Source organism: Melospiza melodia, chromosome 21 (assembly GCF_035770615.1).
Source record: "Melospiza melodia melodia isolate bMelMel2 chromosome 21, bMelMel2.pri, whole genome shotgun sequence".
Taxonomy (NCBI): domain Eukaryota; kingdom Metazoa; phylum Chordata; class Aves; order Passeriformes; family Passerellidae; genus Melospiza; species Melospiza melodia.
Window position 1 is genome coordinate 11785798 of NC_086214.1, and position 15192 is coordinate 11800989.

Below are 15192 nucleotides of genomic sequence, written 5' to 3' on the forward strand. Positions count from 1 at the left end.
CTGAAATATAACAATATAAATATTAAAAAGTATACAATATATAGAATGTATAATATATATAATATAGAAATATTAGACATAGAAAAAAAAATGTTATGTTTTTCACTGTTAGAGTGGTCAAAAGGTTGTAAATTCTGGATCCTTGGGAATTTTCAGGATTCTGCCCTGAGCTGCAGTTCAGGGACTTGGATTGGGCAGTGCCCAGAAATCCCTTCTGACCCTGCCTGGACTGTAAAAACCCGAGGGAACTGACATTAAAGGGAAATGAATCAGGGCAGGGATCAGGGTCAGGAGTCACTTCAACAAAAGTAAAATAAATCTTTATTCAGGAATGCAAGGACAATTGAGAGGCTTGGATTATTTGCCTTTAAAACCCCCTCAGGAATGCAGCAGGAAAGTGGAACATGGCTCACAACATTCCTTAAAAATGCATCAACCACAATCCCTTAAAGAAATCCCATAATAAAAAAAAATCCCATAGTAAATCCCTTAAACAGCCAAGGTTGAGTGCCAACCTCAGCGACCTTGAACTCTCCAATTTCAAGAATTACCAACAGAATATTTATACAGAAACATGAACAACTTCCCTACAGTGGAACTCTTCCTCCAGAGAAATTCTTGTTCCTCAATAACCCAGGAGCTGCACCAGGATGTTTCTGTGGCAGATGAGTTTTCTCTCCCACAGCTAATTTAACATTTCCTTGTTTGTCGAGTTCCACCATCCCCAGTTCTTCCAGGATTCGAATTCTTGAGTCAGTGGCTTTCATATTCATCTTCTTCATCTGTGAAAGACTCAGTGCTGCTCTGTAAGACAAAAACAATTTAGTAGAGCAGGGATCAAACATCAGGTCTGGCAGAAAAAGGCTAAAAAGCAAATGATGGTTAATCATTGATTTCTGTAAATCTCAAATTTATTCAGATTACCATCAACTTTTCTATGCCACTTCAAATCCCAGCAGTCATTTGTAAATCTCAGGGCTAAAAAGACAGAATTCCTGAGTTTAAAACTTCCCTTTTTTGTAACATCAGCCTGTCAGAAACCCCCATCACTCACCCAGAGAAGGGGATGGTGAGGGGAGGGCGAGGTTTGGGACATGGTTTGGTCTCAGGGCATTTTGAATTTACAATAAGCTTAACTGGCTGCTTTTATTTCATTTAAAAAGGCTGAAATTCTTTGCAGTTTATAAAAATCTTTCCATTAATGGCTTTAAGCCTTACCTCTTGGTTAAATAACTCCTTGTAAAAATTATTCAAGTCTGCTAACTTGGCAATGCTTCTTCTGCTCCTGGGCACACTCAGAAAGGCTTCCTTAGTCAATGGGGTGAACTGGGCTTCTAAAAATTTGAAACAGAAGATATTTGTTAAAAAGAAAAAAGAAATGGAAAATATTTGCTTCTTCGGAAATTGCATCAAAGATAGAACATGCTTCCATGAGTGTTTGATAATACCCCTAGGTGGGACTAAAGAAAGATTTTCCAGCAAGAGAAAGGAGAGAAAAAACAATCACTGGATCTGAACACTCAGTAAAAAAAATCATTTAATTTGAGATCTGATGAGGATTGACAGATTTGGTCTGGCAATGACCAGCTGGCTTTATTTTTTGTGTTTTTGTGGTTTTTTTTTTTTACAAACCAAAACCAAGTGTGAAAACTCCTTCCTATAAGCAGGGATAAATGAATTTAAAAGAAGAATTTCTATGGTAAGATTAGTGCACCATTTCTTCCAGAGCTTGAACACAACAAGTTTTCCACTTCAATCCCAATGAAAGCAAGGAAAACATCCCAGAAACATGGCAAGTATTCCTGGAATGTAACTCAGGGGTCAGGTCCTTCTAGAAAAGTCTAAATTCTTCACACAAAAGCAGCAGATACTGGTGCTTGAGTGAAAACACTGCAGTTCCTGCCTAACACAGCCTTTATGAAATTAAATCAGTGGGAAGCTGATTTTTTCAGCACTTACCTTCATCTGAGCCAGGGTCTGTAGATCCTGGGGAGGATGGCTAAAAATAAACAATAATGTCAGTATTTGTTAGTGCTTTGCCCAGAAATCTTTTTTTACACTTTCATTTCTGCATGAAATTTACATTTATTACATTTTACCATTGGATAAGCAAAGATCTTGCAGCCACTGAGGTCAACAGCAAAATCTTAGGGATTAAGCAGAGTTTAAAAATGAAGTTTAAAATGGACGCAGGAAGATTAATGAGCGAGTCAGATGAGCCTGTGCAGCTTTCCAGCCCAGATGTGAGAGGGCTGCACATGACCTGGAATTGGTGAGGGACATAAATGGAGAGCATTTCTCAAGGGAGGAGCAGATATTTGCAAACAAAGGGTGAGGGAAGCTGCAGGAGCTGGGCAGGCTCCATGCAAACCAAGTGTGGCAATAAAGGGACACAAAGTGTGACAGTGTGAAGTGAGAAGTAGGAAAAGCCAATCAGAAAAACACCCTCTGTTAACCTGCTTTAATATTTTTAATATGAGACCCAGAGCAGATATTTGCAGATAATTATATTGGATAATTACACATCAGGCTATGGGAGAATATCTGACTTTTTAAATAAATATTAATTTAGATCTAAGTTCTACTGCATTACAGTTAGAACAGATTGTTACTCACATCCCAAAATTTGTTTAATATTTCACAGGAAATTAAATTTCTCCCCACATTGGTTTGAATCAATGACATCCCTCACTCCCACCCAAATGTTTCTTTATCAAGAAGATCAACCAAGTGCATTCCCAAGAAACACAAACATATCCCAATTAAAAAATAACAGGAACAAAATCTTGCATCAAAGCTAATTTCTCCTTTGTGGACCATCTAATTGGAACAATTAATAAAAGCTTAATCTGTATAGAATAAAAATGAAAAGGCTTGTTAAGGAACTTAATCCAATTTCTGAAAAATCCCAAAAATCCCATTCATTTGAGAGGTATGAAATCCCAAAATCAGCCCTTTCTGCACGTGGGGTTAAAAGTTTCTGGAATTCTGACATTCCATGCCCCAATTACCTCTTGCACTGAAAATTCCATTTCTTTCCCAGTTTTCAGGTTTAACAGCTGGGCTGCAGTCAGTTCTGCTGCTGACAGAGGTGAGTTCTGGGAAAACAAGAAAAAAGCAAACACAGAGAAGTGAGATCCTTCAGTTCCTGAGGTGCTGATATTTACAAAGGGACTCAATGTTTGTGCAGCCCTTGGCTCATGGAAACTCACAGTGAACTCCTGATTTCCTTCCTCTGAAGGCAAATGTACAAAAAAAAAAAGTGGTGCTGAAAAATCAACCATGATCTCCCTCCAGCACCAATACTATAAATTAGTCAAGCAAGAGAAATTTTTCAATTAAAAAAAAGGTATTTAATTTAAAGATTTTTATGTCTCCAGAAGTTTGATCCATCTTTGGTTTAGGAAATATAAAAAGTGAAAGAAAATCTTTACCTAAAGCTCTACATATAACTTTAAAAAAGGGTCTTCCACTTTGAGAAAATCCAAGTATAAAGTTATTCTGGGCAGAATATCCTCAAAGCACAGTAAGATATGATCTATTTTCCCTTTTGTGACATATAACCACTGTCTTTTAAATCATGATACAGCCTATTTTGTCTATCAAAAGTTACCAGTAATTGTTGATAGATTAATAAATCTAAATCTCCAGGCATTAGAATATTGGTCTAAATCACCTCATTTGTAAAGGGTCAAAATTAATGTTTTCACCTCTTCAATAATGAAGCAGTGTCTGAAGACCACTTAAGAAAATGTTGTTTGTTGAGTTTTTTACCAATTTAAACATTATCTTAGGAAAAACAGCTTTGGAATAACAGCAATCCCAGGATGTTTGTTACAATGGTTTAACTTTCTCCCTTTAGACACTGAAAATTTGTCATTTAAAAGCTTTTTAGCCTTTTAAACCTGGTTTCACTTTGTGTTTTCTTTAAGGTGTCAGTGTGGCCCTGAGGAGTGCACAGAGGTGTCAATTGCTATGAAATGACCCAAATTGTGTCACTCTATGGACACTCCTCAGCTCCAAATCTGAACAGCACTGATTTTAACTGCTGGGATTTACAAAAACAGCTCCAATCCTGCCAGCATTCCTTCTGGGAAATTGTCTCCTGATCTTCTGCAAGTCTGCACAGACAATAATTTCCAGTGGCACACAAAGGTTACAAAGTTGGTGTTCACTGCCAGCAGTGAAAAGGAAGTGATTCAAACGAAAATTTTGATTTCAATTAAATTTAAAAACCCACCTCCAGCTGGGTTTGCTGCTGCAGTGCCTGCTCAATCTCCATGGCTTTCCCCAGGGCAGCACGGATGCTCTCCATGGTTTCCCTGCGCTCCAGGGAAATCTTCTCCATCCGGGCACACAGGGATTTGTACCTGGATTTCAGCACTGGGATCTCCCTCAGGAGAGCAGCTGGGTCCTCCTGTGTGAGCAGAACACTTAAATTACACTAAATGGTAAAATTCATGTGGCCACACATCAATTAAAAGTGTAGATGTGAGACATTGAACATGAAATAATCCTTTACAGGAGAAAAGGGATTGTTTACAAAATCCTTGATGTGATGTCATTTATTGTTTTCCTCTCATCTCTCCCCCAAATCTGAATTTATTCAATGCTTGTTGGCAAGTTTATCTTGGCTCTCAGAGCAAGGGTTTCAGCTCAGACTGGAATCTGTAACCTGAATTTAGGTGCCAACACCACTGATGGCTCAGAGCAGAACATGGGAGGATTTCACTGTCCCAAGAAACCAAAGGAGTTAGGTTGGAATTCATATTAGGCCACTTATCTTGATATTTGATGCAGGAAATAAATAAATAAAATAAAATAAATTAAAATAAAATAAATATAATAATAATTGCCTGATAATAATATTATTAATGGTAATGAAAGTAGTAATAATTAATAATAAATAAAATAACAACAATACCAATAATGATACTAATAATACTCATACTACTACTACTACTGCTACTAGTCCTGACAAGTATATTAAAGAATAGCCAATTATATTTCAGGTTTAAAGAAAAAAAATACCCATTTATGACCAAGTTCATGCAATAAAATGGAATTTCATCTGGAAATACTACCTCTGGTGCTGTATCCTCAGGAAGACTTTTCATTATTTCAAACTCCACTCTGCGCTGAATATAATCCAGATCAGATTCTGCTTTCTGGAACTAAAATATTTAAGGTCAGGCACAGTTTATTAAAACCCAAAAACTGCAGACAAACCCCAGGCTGTGCTTCAGGAAAGCAGGAGGCCTGACTTTGAAAAGCTCAGAGACCATAAAAGTTTTCCAATTGAATTTCATTCAAATATAAAGGGTTCTGTTAGCAAAACTACAACACTCAAGTTATTTACACAGAGTTAATTCAGGATCCAAGAGAATCATCAGAGCTTTTATTAATACTCATATTAGGGATGTGTTCTTTCAGATGGCTTTAATGTCCACAATACACTTTATTATTCCCTAATAAACCAGCCTGACTACCAGCTCAGAAAATGGATGACATCACTTTTCTTTCCTTGGGATAAAGAAGCCACCAGAGAATTGTCTAATTGCCTTGTAAAACACTCTGCTGATAGCATTACTACTTAATTAATTTTAGTCTGCAATTTTAATATCTGTTAAAGACTTCCACTTTCAGGAAAGGCAGTTTCCTCAGCTCCCAAGCAGCTCATTAACTCTCTGACACAATAATTCAGTGATTTTACACTCACAGAAGAGACAGTGATGAAAGCAAATTAAAAATGGTTGTGACTTCCTTAAGTTGCTTTTCACTGTTTATTTTGAGATTAACCCCAAAGTGACAATTCCAATTTTTTTTTTTAAGGTTCAAAGCAAGGATGTATTTGTTATAAAGGAATAAATATCCACAGTCTGTGGTCAGGCTGGGATTCCAATATTTATGTTTTGAACATCAGCCTGTGAAAAATGCAGGTATTTTATGACTGTAAGTATTAAAATGAATGTTATACGTGTTGTGTTAGAAAGTAATGCTGGATTAATTCTCTTAAGCACTGTGTTAAATATAGTTTTAGGTTATAAAAAATGTTAAAATAGAAACTGTGCCATGTAGGGTAGTTTATTTAAAGAAAGGACTGGCAGTGAGACAGCAGCCACAGCACACCTGAATCTTTCAGAGAAAGAGAATTTATAGCCCCATTATCAGGAGAAATGAATTTCTCCCTGCCTCAAGGTGCTGTTGGGGTTCAGAGGAAGAAGTTGATGATGACCAGACAGAATCCTGTGTTTGAATGGAATTTATGCATCATGTGTGAGGTGTTTGTTTTTAAGGGTTAACCCTCTGTTGACTGTGTCCTTTTTCAGGCTTGTGCTGCCCAGAAAAGGGACCCAGACATCCAAAACTCTTTGTATTTATTGTCTCATATTGTCCTCATTCAAGTTATCCAAATTATAATTAATTGTATTACCATTTTTATAACCATTTAATTACTATTAAACTTTTAAAATGTCAAAAACAAAGCGATTGGAGTTTTTCACAAGCCTTAAGGAATGGCCATGGATGCCTTTGGGAGTTTGGAAACCCAGCCTGAAGGAGCAGGGTTTGATCTGCAATAAATTCCCCTTTTCTGAGGGGTGATGGATGATGCTCCACACATCTCCAGCACATTTTCAATAACAGCTTATGAAAAGGAAAATAAATCCAGTGAAGAGCTGGAGCACCCATAAATCAAGGGGAAAGCTCTCACCATAATTCACCATCTGCCCAGCAAACTCCTTCCCACACCTGCCCCAGAAAGCAGCCAGGACAAAACCCAAGAATAAATAAAATACTTTTTCAGCACACTGTACATTTTTAAAGAGCTCTCAAGGGATTTCTTCCCTGACTGCTCAATGGTTTCTGTTCTCCTCCACTAAGAAATATTTCTAGGTTTTCCTTTCCATGGCAGACACCTCAAAAAGAACATTTTTTGCTTTTCTCCTCTGCCTTTTTTTTTTTCCTCATTTTTTGCTTTTCTCTTCTGCCTTTTTTTTTTTTTTTTTTCCATTTTTTGCTTTTCTTCAGAAAAGCAAAAAACATCAATTTGATGAGTTTTTGGGAAAGCAGACAACAAAGCTGCTTTCCAAATGACCCATTAAATATTCAATACTGATAATTTGACATTTCCATAAGGAGCTAACTTACACACTGTGATTCAGGACACTAAAAACTGGATGTGAAGCTAAATGTGGCCAGAATTTTGTGAGGACAGTTTGTTGTGACTGCTTTTATTGTTGCAAATATTCATTTCTTGCTGAATTTCGCCTGCAAAAATCCTCCCTTAATATTCTATATAAGAAGCATTTGTAGGATGATTATTTCACAATAAACCACACAGAAAATGCAGGGTTTGAGGTGTAAATTTGTAATTTGACATTTCCATAAGGAGCCAACTAACATACTGTGATTCAAGAAAATAAAAACTGGATGTGAAGCTAAATGTGGCCAGAATTTTAAGCTTATTAACAACAGTTCATTAGGACTGCTTTTATTTTTGTAAATAATTACTTCTTGCTGCATTTCACCTGCAAAAATCCCCCCTTCGCATTCTAGCTCAGAAGCATTTGTAGGATGATTATTTCACAATAAAGCACACAGAAAATGCAGGTTTTGAGGTGCAAATGTGTAATTTACTCACAGGTTTGGAAGGAAATGTTAGCAAGTGCAGAGGGCTCTGCTCTCAGATGCTTTGACAATACTATTGCACTGCTCTCTGTATAGCACAGTAGTGCAATAAAGTCAGAGCACTCGTTAGCAGCAACAATTCTGGGCACCAATCAACCACACACTCACCAAAAAAAAAAGGGGAATAAAAACCACATCAACTCAGCCAGAGGATTCTGTGGATGGTGAAGAGCTGCATGAGGTTAAAGCTCACCAAATCCTAACACACAAAAACTCACATTATTATTGTTTTTATTATTCAGAATTTGCCATTCCACTGATCGTGAGAGGGGGGGGGAAACCAGCCAACAAGAGATGTGCCAGAAATTCAATTTCAAAGTGTTTGGTGCTTTCTAAACTGGAAATTCCATTTCCAGGTGTATTTATGGCTTGGGTTTTCCTCCCAGCAAGCTGAGATTCCAACCTGCCATCAGCCAGATGTTGTTAAACTGCATTACAGGGAATATCTGCTAGACAGCAGAGTTTATTCTTTGTAATTTCCAGTGTGAATCACAGCAAAATGCACTTAAAAGCTCCATTAAATTCACTTAAAACTCCATTAAATACACTTAAAAACTCCATTAAATGCACTTAAACACTCCTTGCCCAGCTCTGGGGATGGCCTTTACCATGGGGAGTGAGAACACCACCATAGGGAGGGTGTGCTCCAGAAATCTCAGGGATTATTGGGATTTTTAACACATATTGAGAGCTGGATGACTCTCAGGCTTGGGAGCTGCTGAGATATTGTAAAAAACACCAAGAAACCTGGGAATGGAGTGGAGAAAGGGGATTTTTGGGGATGTACACAGAGCTGAGTGACCTCAGCCACATCTAAGACAGGGATTATGGCATTTGTCATTAAATGGTCAATGTTCCTCCTTAAAAAATAATAAATAAATAAAAATAAACCAGTGGCAATCTCATGTTGTGGTCTCAGACAGATTTTGGGCTTGAATATGATTAAAAAGAATAGAGAATAATGCAGATTGTATTGCTGGCCAATGCCCTTTTAACATTGCACTGCTTTTTGTGCATCATCACCAGTAGTACAACATAAAAAGGGCACTGGACAGACACCACTCAGGGCAGAGGAGGTGCAGGATCCCAAAAAACAGAAATAAAAATGAACTGAACTGCTCTGAATGAAGCACTGCCAGCTCTGTGATCTGTTCCATAATTAATCTAACACTGATGGTGCTCCTGTCACAAATAACCATTGATTACCTGGTTGGTTTTGTTATTTTCAGACCCATTTTTCTCTTCAAGCTCCCACTAATTACTTTATCCCTGCTTCCAAAAGGAAGCTTTCCATGAAATTCGTGTCAAAAGCTCGAGGGAAATAAGAAGTGTTATTTTATCACACTTGTGTGGAGAGAGCTGACTTCACAGGAAATCCAGGACGGGAAACAACAAAGCAGAAGGGAAAGGAGGAGACACAAAGCTGTGAGATGTGAGATTATTCTAAATTCCAGAATAAAAGCCCCTGTTAGCTTAAAGAGGGCAAAAACACCTCTCTGTTCACACGTCCTAAAATGAGAATTACTTGAAAGCATGACTTTCAATAAACATGACAATAAATAAATCCAGTAATTAAACATCTAACCCAAGTATCTTTAAACATATTTCGAAATTAAATTAGGCTTCAGAAAAAATACAGAGTACTACATATGTGGGCAAAAATAGAAAAAAGACACTGTAACAAGAAGATGAAGGTTTGAGGGACGGCACGAGGAACTCGGCTGGTTGGACACCGCTCCCCAGAGCCCTCACGCGTGAGGTAAAAAATGAAGCTCTCATTTGGAAAAGGAGAAAAAGGAGGAAAAAACCCTCATTTTTTCCACTTTTCCAGGAGTCGGGCTGGCAGAGAGGCCGTCATTCCCTGAGGGGCAGCTCCGTGGAACGGAGAGAAAAGCGGGCAAAACTCCGCGATTTTAGGGCTCGGCCCCTGAGGGCTGAGGGGCCATCGCCCCGCTCCCCCCGCGCGCGGCGCCAATGGACTAGCCCAGCCCGCCTCTCCCCCCTCCGTAACCACAATGGTGCAGCCCAGGTGAGCGCTTCACCCTCACCCCCCTCTGGAAAAAAATGGACTAGTCCGGGAGCTCCGCTCTGCCCCGCGCCCCCCCTCCCGCCGCGGGCACATGGAGCGGCCCGGCCCGGCCGCGTCCCCCCGCGAGGCGGGCAATGAGCGCGCCCACCCCCCCGCCCTCCCCCAGGTGCGCGGGAAATGGCCGCGCCCTGCCCCGCGCTGAGGGGTGAATGGAGCGGCGCAAGCCCCGCCCCTCGAGGAGCGGAGGGGGGGCGGAATGGACCGGCCCGGCCGAACCCGCCTGACCCGGACGCGGCCGGCGGGCGCCCCGTCGAGGGCGGCGCGGGCCGCGCTCAGGGCCCGGATGGGGAACGCGGGCGCGGCTGAGGGGCCGCTCTTCCGTCGCGCCGCGCCCGCGCGCCCGCTTCTCCCTCCCTTCCTCCCTCCCTTCCGCGGCGGCCCCGCGCCCTCCGAGGCGTCGCCGCCGCCGGCCCGCGGCGCGGCCGCCTCTCAGCGCGGCCGCCGCCCGCCCTCACCAGGGTCTCGAGCCTGGTAACCGCCGTCTCCATGTTGAATAGTTGACATTCCTCAGGCGGCGGCGGGGAGATCCCCACCCCCCGCGCCGCGGCACGGGAGAGTCGGCGGCGCCCATTGGCCAGCTGTCACTCGCCGCGCGCCTCCCATTGGCTGGCGGCTCGCGGGGCGCGCTCGCCATTGGCCCGCGGAGAATGTAAACCCGCTCCGAGGTACGGCCGAGCCCATTGGCCCGGAGTGGGCTCCGGCCGTGATTGGCCGGGGCGGGGCGCGCGGTGCTGGCGGGAAGCGGTGCGGGCCGGTCCGCTGCGGCCCTGAGGGGGCGGCGCCGCCGCTCCGCCTCCCCGGTTCTCTCCCGGTCGCGCCGGTAGCCCCGGCGGGGCCGCTCCTCGTCCGGTTCACCGCGCCGGCCTTCCCCAGCCGAGCGCTGCCCGCAGCCGATTGGCGACACCGAGCGCGCTCGTCCAATGGCGGCGCCGCTCGCCTCAGCGCGGCCGGGCCGGGGCGGGGCAGCGCCGGCCCCTCTCCCGTGGAGCGCGGGCGCGCCTCGGAGCGACAGCCAATCAGCGCGCGGCTTACACGCGGCGCGTGGGGGGGCCGGCAGAGAGCGGCGCTGCCATTGGCTGGGCCCGGCGCGGGGAGCGGTTTGAATCGGCGGCGGCGGGCGCGGAGCGCGGCCCGGGGGACGGGGCGGCCCCGGGACACCCCCACAGGTGTGTGCAGGTGTGTGCAGGTGTGTGTGTGTAGGTGTGAGTGACAGAGAAATCCCCGCTCTCCGTGCGGGGTCCCGGTGAGCGGGGCTGGGATGTCACCGATCACCGGACAGGGACCGGCCCGTGCCGCCCCCGGCATCCTTCCGTGGCTTGTCCGTGGCTTTTGTCACAGTTCTCCCCAAGCGTCGTTTTCCCCAAATTCAGTGCTTGGTACGCCAGCCTAACGAAAACCTGAACATCCGTTTATTTTTATTGTGCTTTCGTATTAATAGTTGCAGCATTTCTATTCAATTGATAACATTTCTAATCACTTTCTTGTGTATTTACACTTATTTATAGTATTATAAATAATGTTTTTCATGTGTACTTATTTAACTAATTCATATTTTTATTATATTTATAATAACTATTTTTAATGCTATCTATGCTACAAATAGAAAAGGGGAGGAATAAGTCCATATAAAACGGTGCTTTCTGTGTGCAAACACATCCCCATGGATCATATGAAATTAAGGATGTGTTTTCTATCACTGATCCATGATAATTCCACCAAGGCAGCTGTGAGTAACCTCTGGCTGCATTTCTGAGGTGCTGCCTGTGCTGTTCTCTTTGGTGGCAGCTCTGTCCCAATGTATAATTTGATTTATCTCTCTACACCCATTTACAATGTGTCTTTTTCCCCAGTAATGGCAAGGTACAAGAAATGCAAACGAAAACGAAGATCCCGAGCAAAATTTCGAGTGGAAAAGAAGAGAAATGCTGCAACCCCCCAGGGCTCAGTTTGTCCCTCTCCACAGTAAGAGGCTCTGCTTGAATTTTGCCTTCTCACCCCATCCCTGGGTTTGTTTTAGCTCCCAATGGCTCATGGAAAAGAGGAAAATATTTGTGCCAAGTCCATGGCACTCCATGGTATCTTTTGGTGTGACCTTGGGGATCTTTTCCAACCCTAATGTTTCTATGGTTAATAACCAGGAAAAGCAATTTGAATAAAAAAACTATTTCCAATAGGATTTTCCCCCATTCTGTACTGAAATGTATCTTGGCTTTCTGTGATCACATTTGCTCTGTTGTTACCTGCTTGTAATTTCCACAGGATTGGTCACAGTTACTTTATTAAAAGCTGAGATGATAAATGAAATTCTGGCCTTGTTCTGTTGCAGGTCACCAGCTCCTCTCCCTCTGAACTCATCACCAGCCCCAAAGTGTTCCCACTGGCCTTTAGCCTTGCCCAGTGTAAAAAGTGTGGTCAGACCCTTGACAACAGCAGCATCATTTCTTTACTGGTGGTGCCAAAGCAGAGTTACACAGGTAGATCCTTTCTTTGATATTGGATTTTTCTGTTTTAAACAGGGATTAATGCTGTTTACTTAGAGGGAAATATTTCACTGTACCAATTTCTTTTGTTCTGTTAGTACCCCTCCTAAAAATCATGTTGATCTGAAGAAAATCAACACACAAACATACATAATCTGTTTCTTTTTATGCTCAGAGCTTTCAGGTGGTTAAAGACACCATATTTCCATCACAAGTCTACTTAAGGGAACTAAATACCTTCAGGGAGAAGCTGGAGAAGTTGGAAAGTGAATTTGCCAAGCTACAAGGAGCCCTGCAGGTCAGTCTCAGTCCAGCTGGGGCAGGGCAATATTTGTTTGTGTGAGGATGAGGAATTGTGTGAGGATCAGGAATTGTGTTCAGTGCAGACTCACTGAGGTCTGAGCAGCTCCTCAGGGGCATTCTGTGCACCCAGAGCTGCTGCTCCCTCACAGCAGGAGGGTTTATGTCTTTATACCTCAGCCTTAGCCAGCACCTTTGTTCTCTAAAATCCCACCTACTTTTTCTGCTGGGTTTAATGTTCTCTTTATTTAATTCTGTCGCTTCCAGATGAACAGCGTGGCAGCTTCGCCTTCAGAAAGTTCCCTTTGCCAGAGGTGTCACAAGCCAGTCCTGGGTGCTGCTGTGGGGACACAGATGGATCCTCCACCCTCAGCATCCATGCCTGTGTCCATCCCTCCTCCTCTTCCTCCTCCTCCTCCTCCTCCTCCACCGCCGCTGCCTCCACCCAAACTGCCTCCAGCTCCTCTCCTCCTCCAGCGGGGCACAGCCTCTAAACTGGTAGGGAATCAGAGAGTTCCTCTGCTTTTTGTTTCATGCCTGAGCTCCTTTTGGACCTGGATTCCTCAGCACATCACTCTGGGAGTGCTCAGTCACTTCCCCTTCCTGATTTCCCCTTTGCCTTCAGGCAGCACCAGTGAAAAAGGATGGGCCCATGCACATCACCCTCAGAGACCTCCTGAATGTTAAACTGAAGAAGACAAACAGCAACCTGAGAATGGACGAGGTAAACTGGAGGGTGAGTCAAGGGAAAATCCCCCCTGGAAGTGCTGTATTTCCTGCTTTTTTCTTTTTATAAATTGATTCTCATCCAAACACCCAGTGATAGTTTTAAATGACCATTCTAATTCTGCGCCTGGGCTTTGGAAGGGAAGAAATGAAGTGACAAACTCAAATCTCACCTGGCACTCAGGACAGCTCTGATTTTACATTAAGGCCATGCAGCTTTCTGTTTTATCAGTAGATTTTTGGACTCCTTTTGCCCAGCTGGAACTTTGTTTGCAGAAAAAACACCCCTTGTTGAGGGTTTTGCTTTGTTTTGTTTTTTCCTAAAACTATTTTTATCCAAGGCACGTTCAAATCTTAATAATTAAAAAAAAAAAGCATAAAAGCCATAAACCACAAAAATCTTTCAGGTTTATTAAATATTAAATGGATTTCAGGGTAGTGAGACCTTCTGAAGTTTTATTTGGGGTAACATTTCTCTCCTTGCTGTAGGAACAATCACCAGTGAAGCCACGCAGGGCATTAATTACAGTCACAGATCTACAGAGTGTTAATCTGAGACCTAAATCCAAGCCATCACCTCATGCTGCAAAATCTTTAATGTAAGACACTTTCTTCCTTGATTAGATATTAGGTTCTTCTGTTTTAAACAGTGATTAACACTTTTTACTGAGTGGGAAACATTTCATTGTACCAATTTCTTTTATTTCTCTTAGTACCTCCCCTAAAAATCAGATTGATCTTCGGAAGCATCTGAAGAAAGTCGATATAGAAAGGTCTGTTCCTTTCTGTTCTCTTTAATTGTTTTTTTTTTTTTAATCTAGAAAAACTAGGGAACTAATCAAACTAATCATAATTGCCTTTCCAGAAGTCCTGGTGGCACTCCTCTGAATAGCAAAGAAAACACTGAATGTGGCTCTGGGCTGACCCCAATCATGACACGGGCGCTGCGGCGCAAGTTTCAGGCAAGTCACTCTGTCCCTCTTCTTGGAATCATAAAAATCACAGAATTCCTACTGATTTAAAGGCTCTGCAGAATGGACATGCCATTCTGGCAGGTTATCTGACAATCCCAAGAGGAAAAATTGCTTTTTTTTGGTGGCCAATGGGGTGCCTCAATGCAACTTTCACTGTCATAGTTCCACTTTGCAGAAGAACAAAACGTGAGGGTGAATTGCATCTTTTATTTTACTGATTTGTTGTGTCTGTTTTAAGGTGCCAGCTAAGAATTGCACTGTTTTATCTCAGTGATAATGAGCTCAGATATCCAAGTTCTGACCCTTCCCTTCTTTTGACAGATGGCTCACCCAAAGAGTCCCTCTCCTGCACGGCTGAGTGCTGCAAACAGCTTTGATGAAAAGTAAAAAGGAAAGTAGGTTTATGGAGCAATTTTCCATTTGTGGTCAAGAAGACACTTGAATCCCATTTTTATCCCACTCAGGCACATGTATTTGTAAGTAAATGTAGTGCACAGGAAAACAGGGCATTGTGAAACCCTGTAAAGCAGATTGTGCTTTTTATCTCTCTCTAATGCCTCTCAATTTGGTTGCATCTTTATTCACAATGGAAAAAAGATAGGAAGTTGCCCAAGTCTTTTGACACCTGGGTGCTGCTGAAGCAGGGACTGTTATATTCCTAGCACTGGTGCTGCTTGTCATACAAATATGTATTTGCTGAAATTCAGTATTATTATATCTTTTTTTTAACAAAAAATAACTTGACGGTATTTGTACACTTTCAAAGAAAAAAACAACAGTTTAATGCACTAATGTCATTAAAGTGGAAAGCTGCAAGCTTCAACAAAACAGTTTTGTTTGGAGAGCCTGTGGCTACAAATGTCAGAGGACCTTGTACTGTGTATCGCTGCTGGCTGATCGCGATTAAAAGGCTGCACTGCTTAAAGGCGAGGAA

General features: G+C 42.6%; 2 protein-coding genes across 3 annotated transcripts; one reads left to right on the forward strand and one right to left on the reverse strand.

The window, feature by feature from the left end:
• Positions 1 to 287: 287 nt before the first annotated feature.
• On the reverse strand, positions 288 to 10343 carry SKA2 (spindle and kinetochore associated complex subunit 2). Its single transcript, XM_063173835.1, has 7 exons — positions 10234 to 10343; positions 5085 to 5174; positions 4241 to 4417; positions 3012 to 3098; positions 1960 to 1999; positions 1219 to 1334; positions 288 to 804 (listed from the first exon to the last, which is right to left on the reverse strand). Exons 1-7 carry the CDS (start codon positions 10264 to 10266, stop codon positions 754 to 756), a joined length of 594 nt encoding a protein of 197 aa, XP_063029905.1. The 5' UTR covers positions 10267 to 10343; the 3' UTR covers positions 288 to 753.
• A 559-nt stretch (positions 10344 to 10902) lies between these two features.
• PRR11 (proline rich 11) lies at positions 10903 to 15166 on the forward strand. Of its 2 annotated transcripts, none has more exons than XM_063173813.1 (10): positions 10903 to 10944; positions 11629 to 11740; positions 12105 to 12252; positions 12434 to 12556; positions 12826 to 13056; positions 13184 to 13294; positions 13774 to 13883; positions 13998 to 14057; positions 14150 to 14246; positions 14580 to 15166. In XM_063173813.1, exons 2-10 carry the CDS (start codon positions 11631 to 11633, stop codon positions 14643 to 14645), a joined length of 1056 nt encoding a protein of 351 aa, XP_063029883.1. In that variant the 5' UTR covers positions 10903 to 10944; positions 11629 to 11630; the 3' UTR covers positions 14646 to 15166. The 2 variants fall into 2 exon arrangements, with proteins under 2 accessions (XP_063029883.1, XP_063029884.1); XM_063173814.1 differs by having other exon boundaries at positions 13184 to 13282.
• Positions 15167 to 15192: the final 26 nt, after the last annotated feature.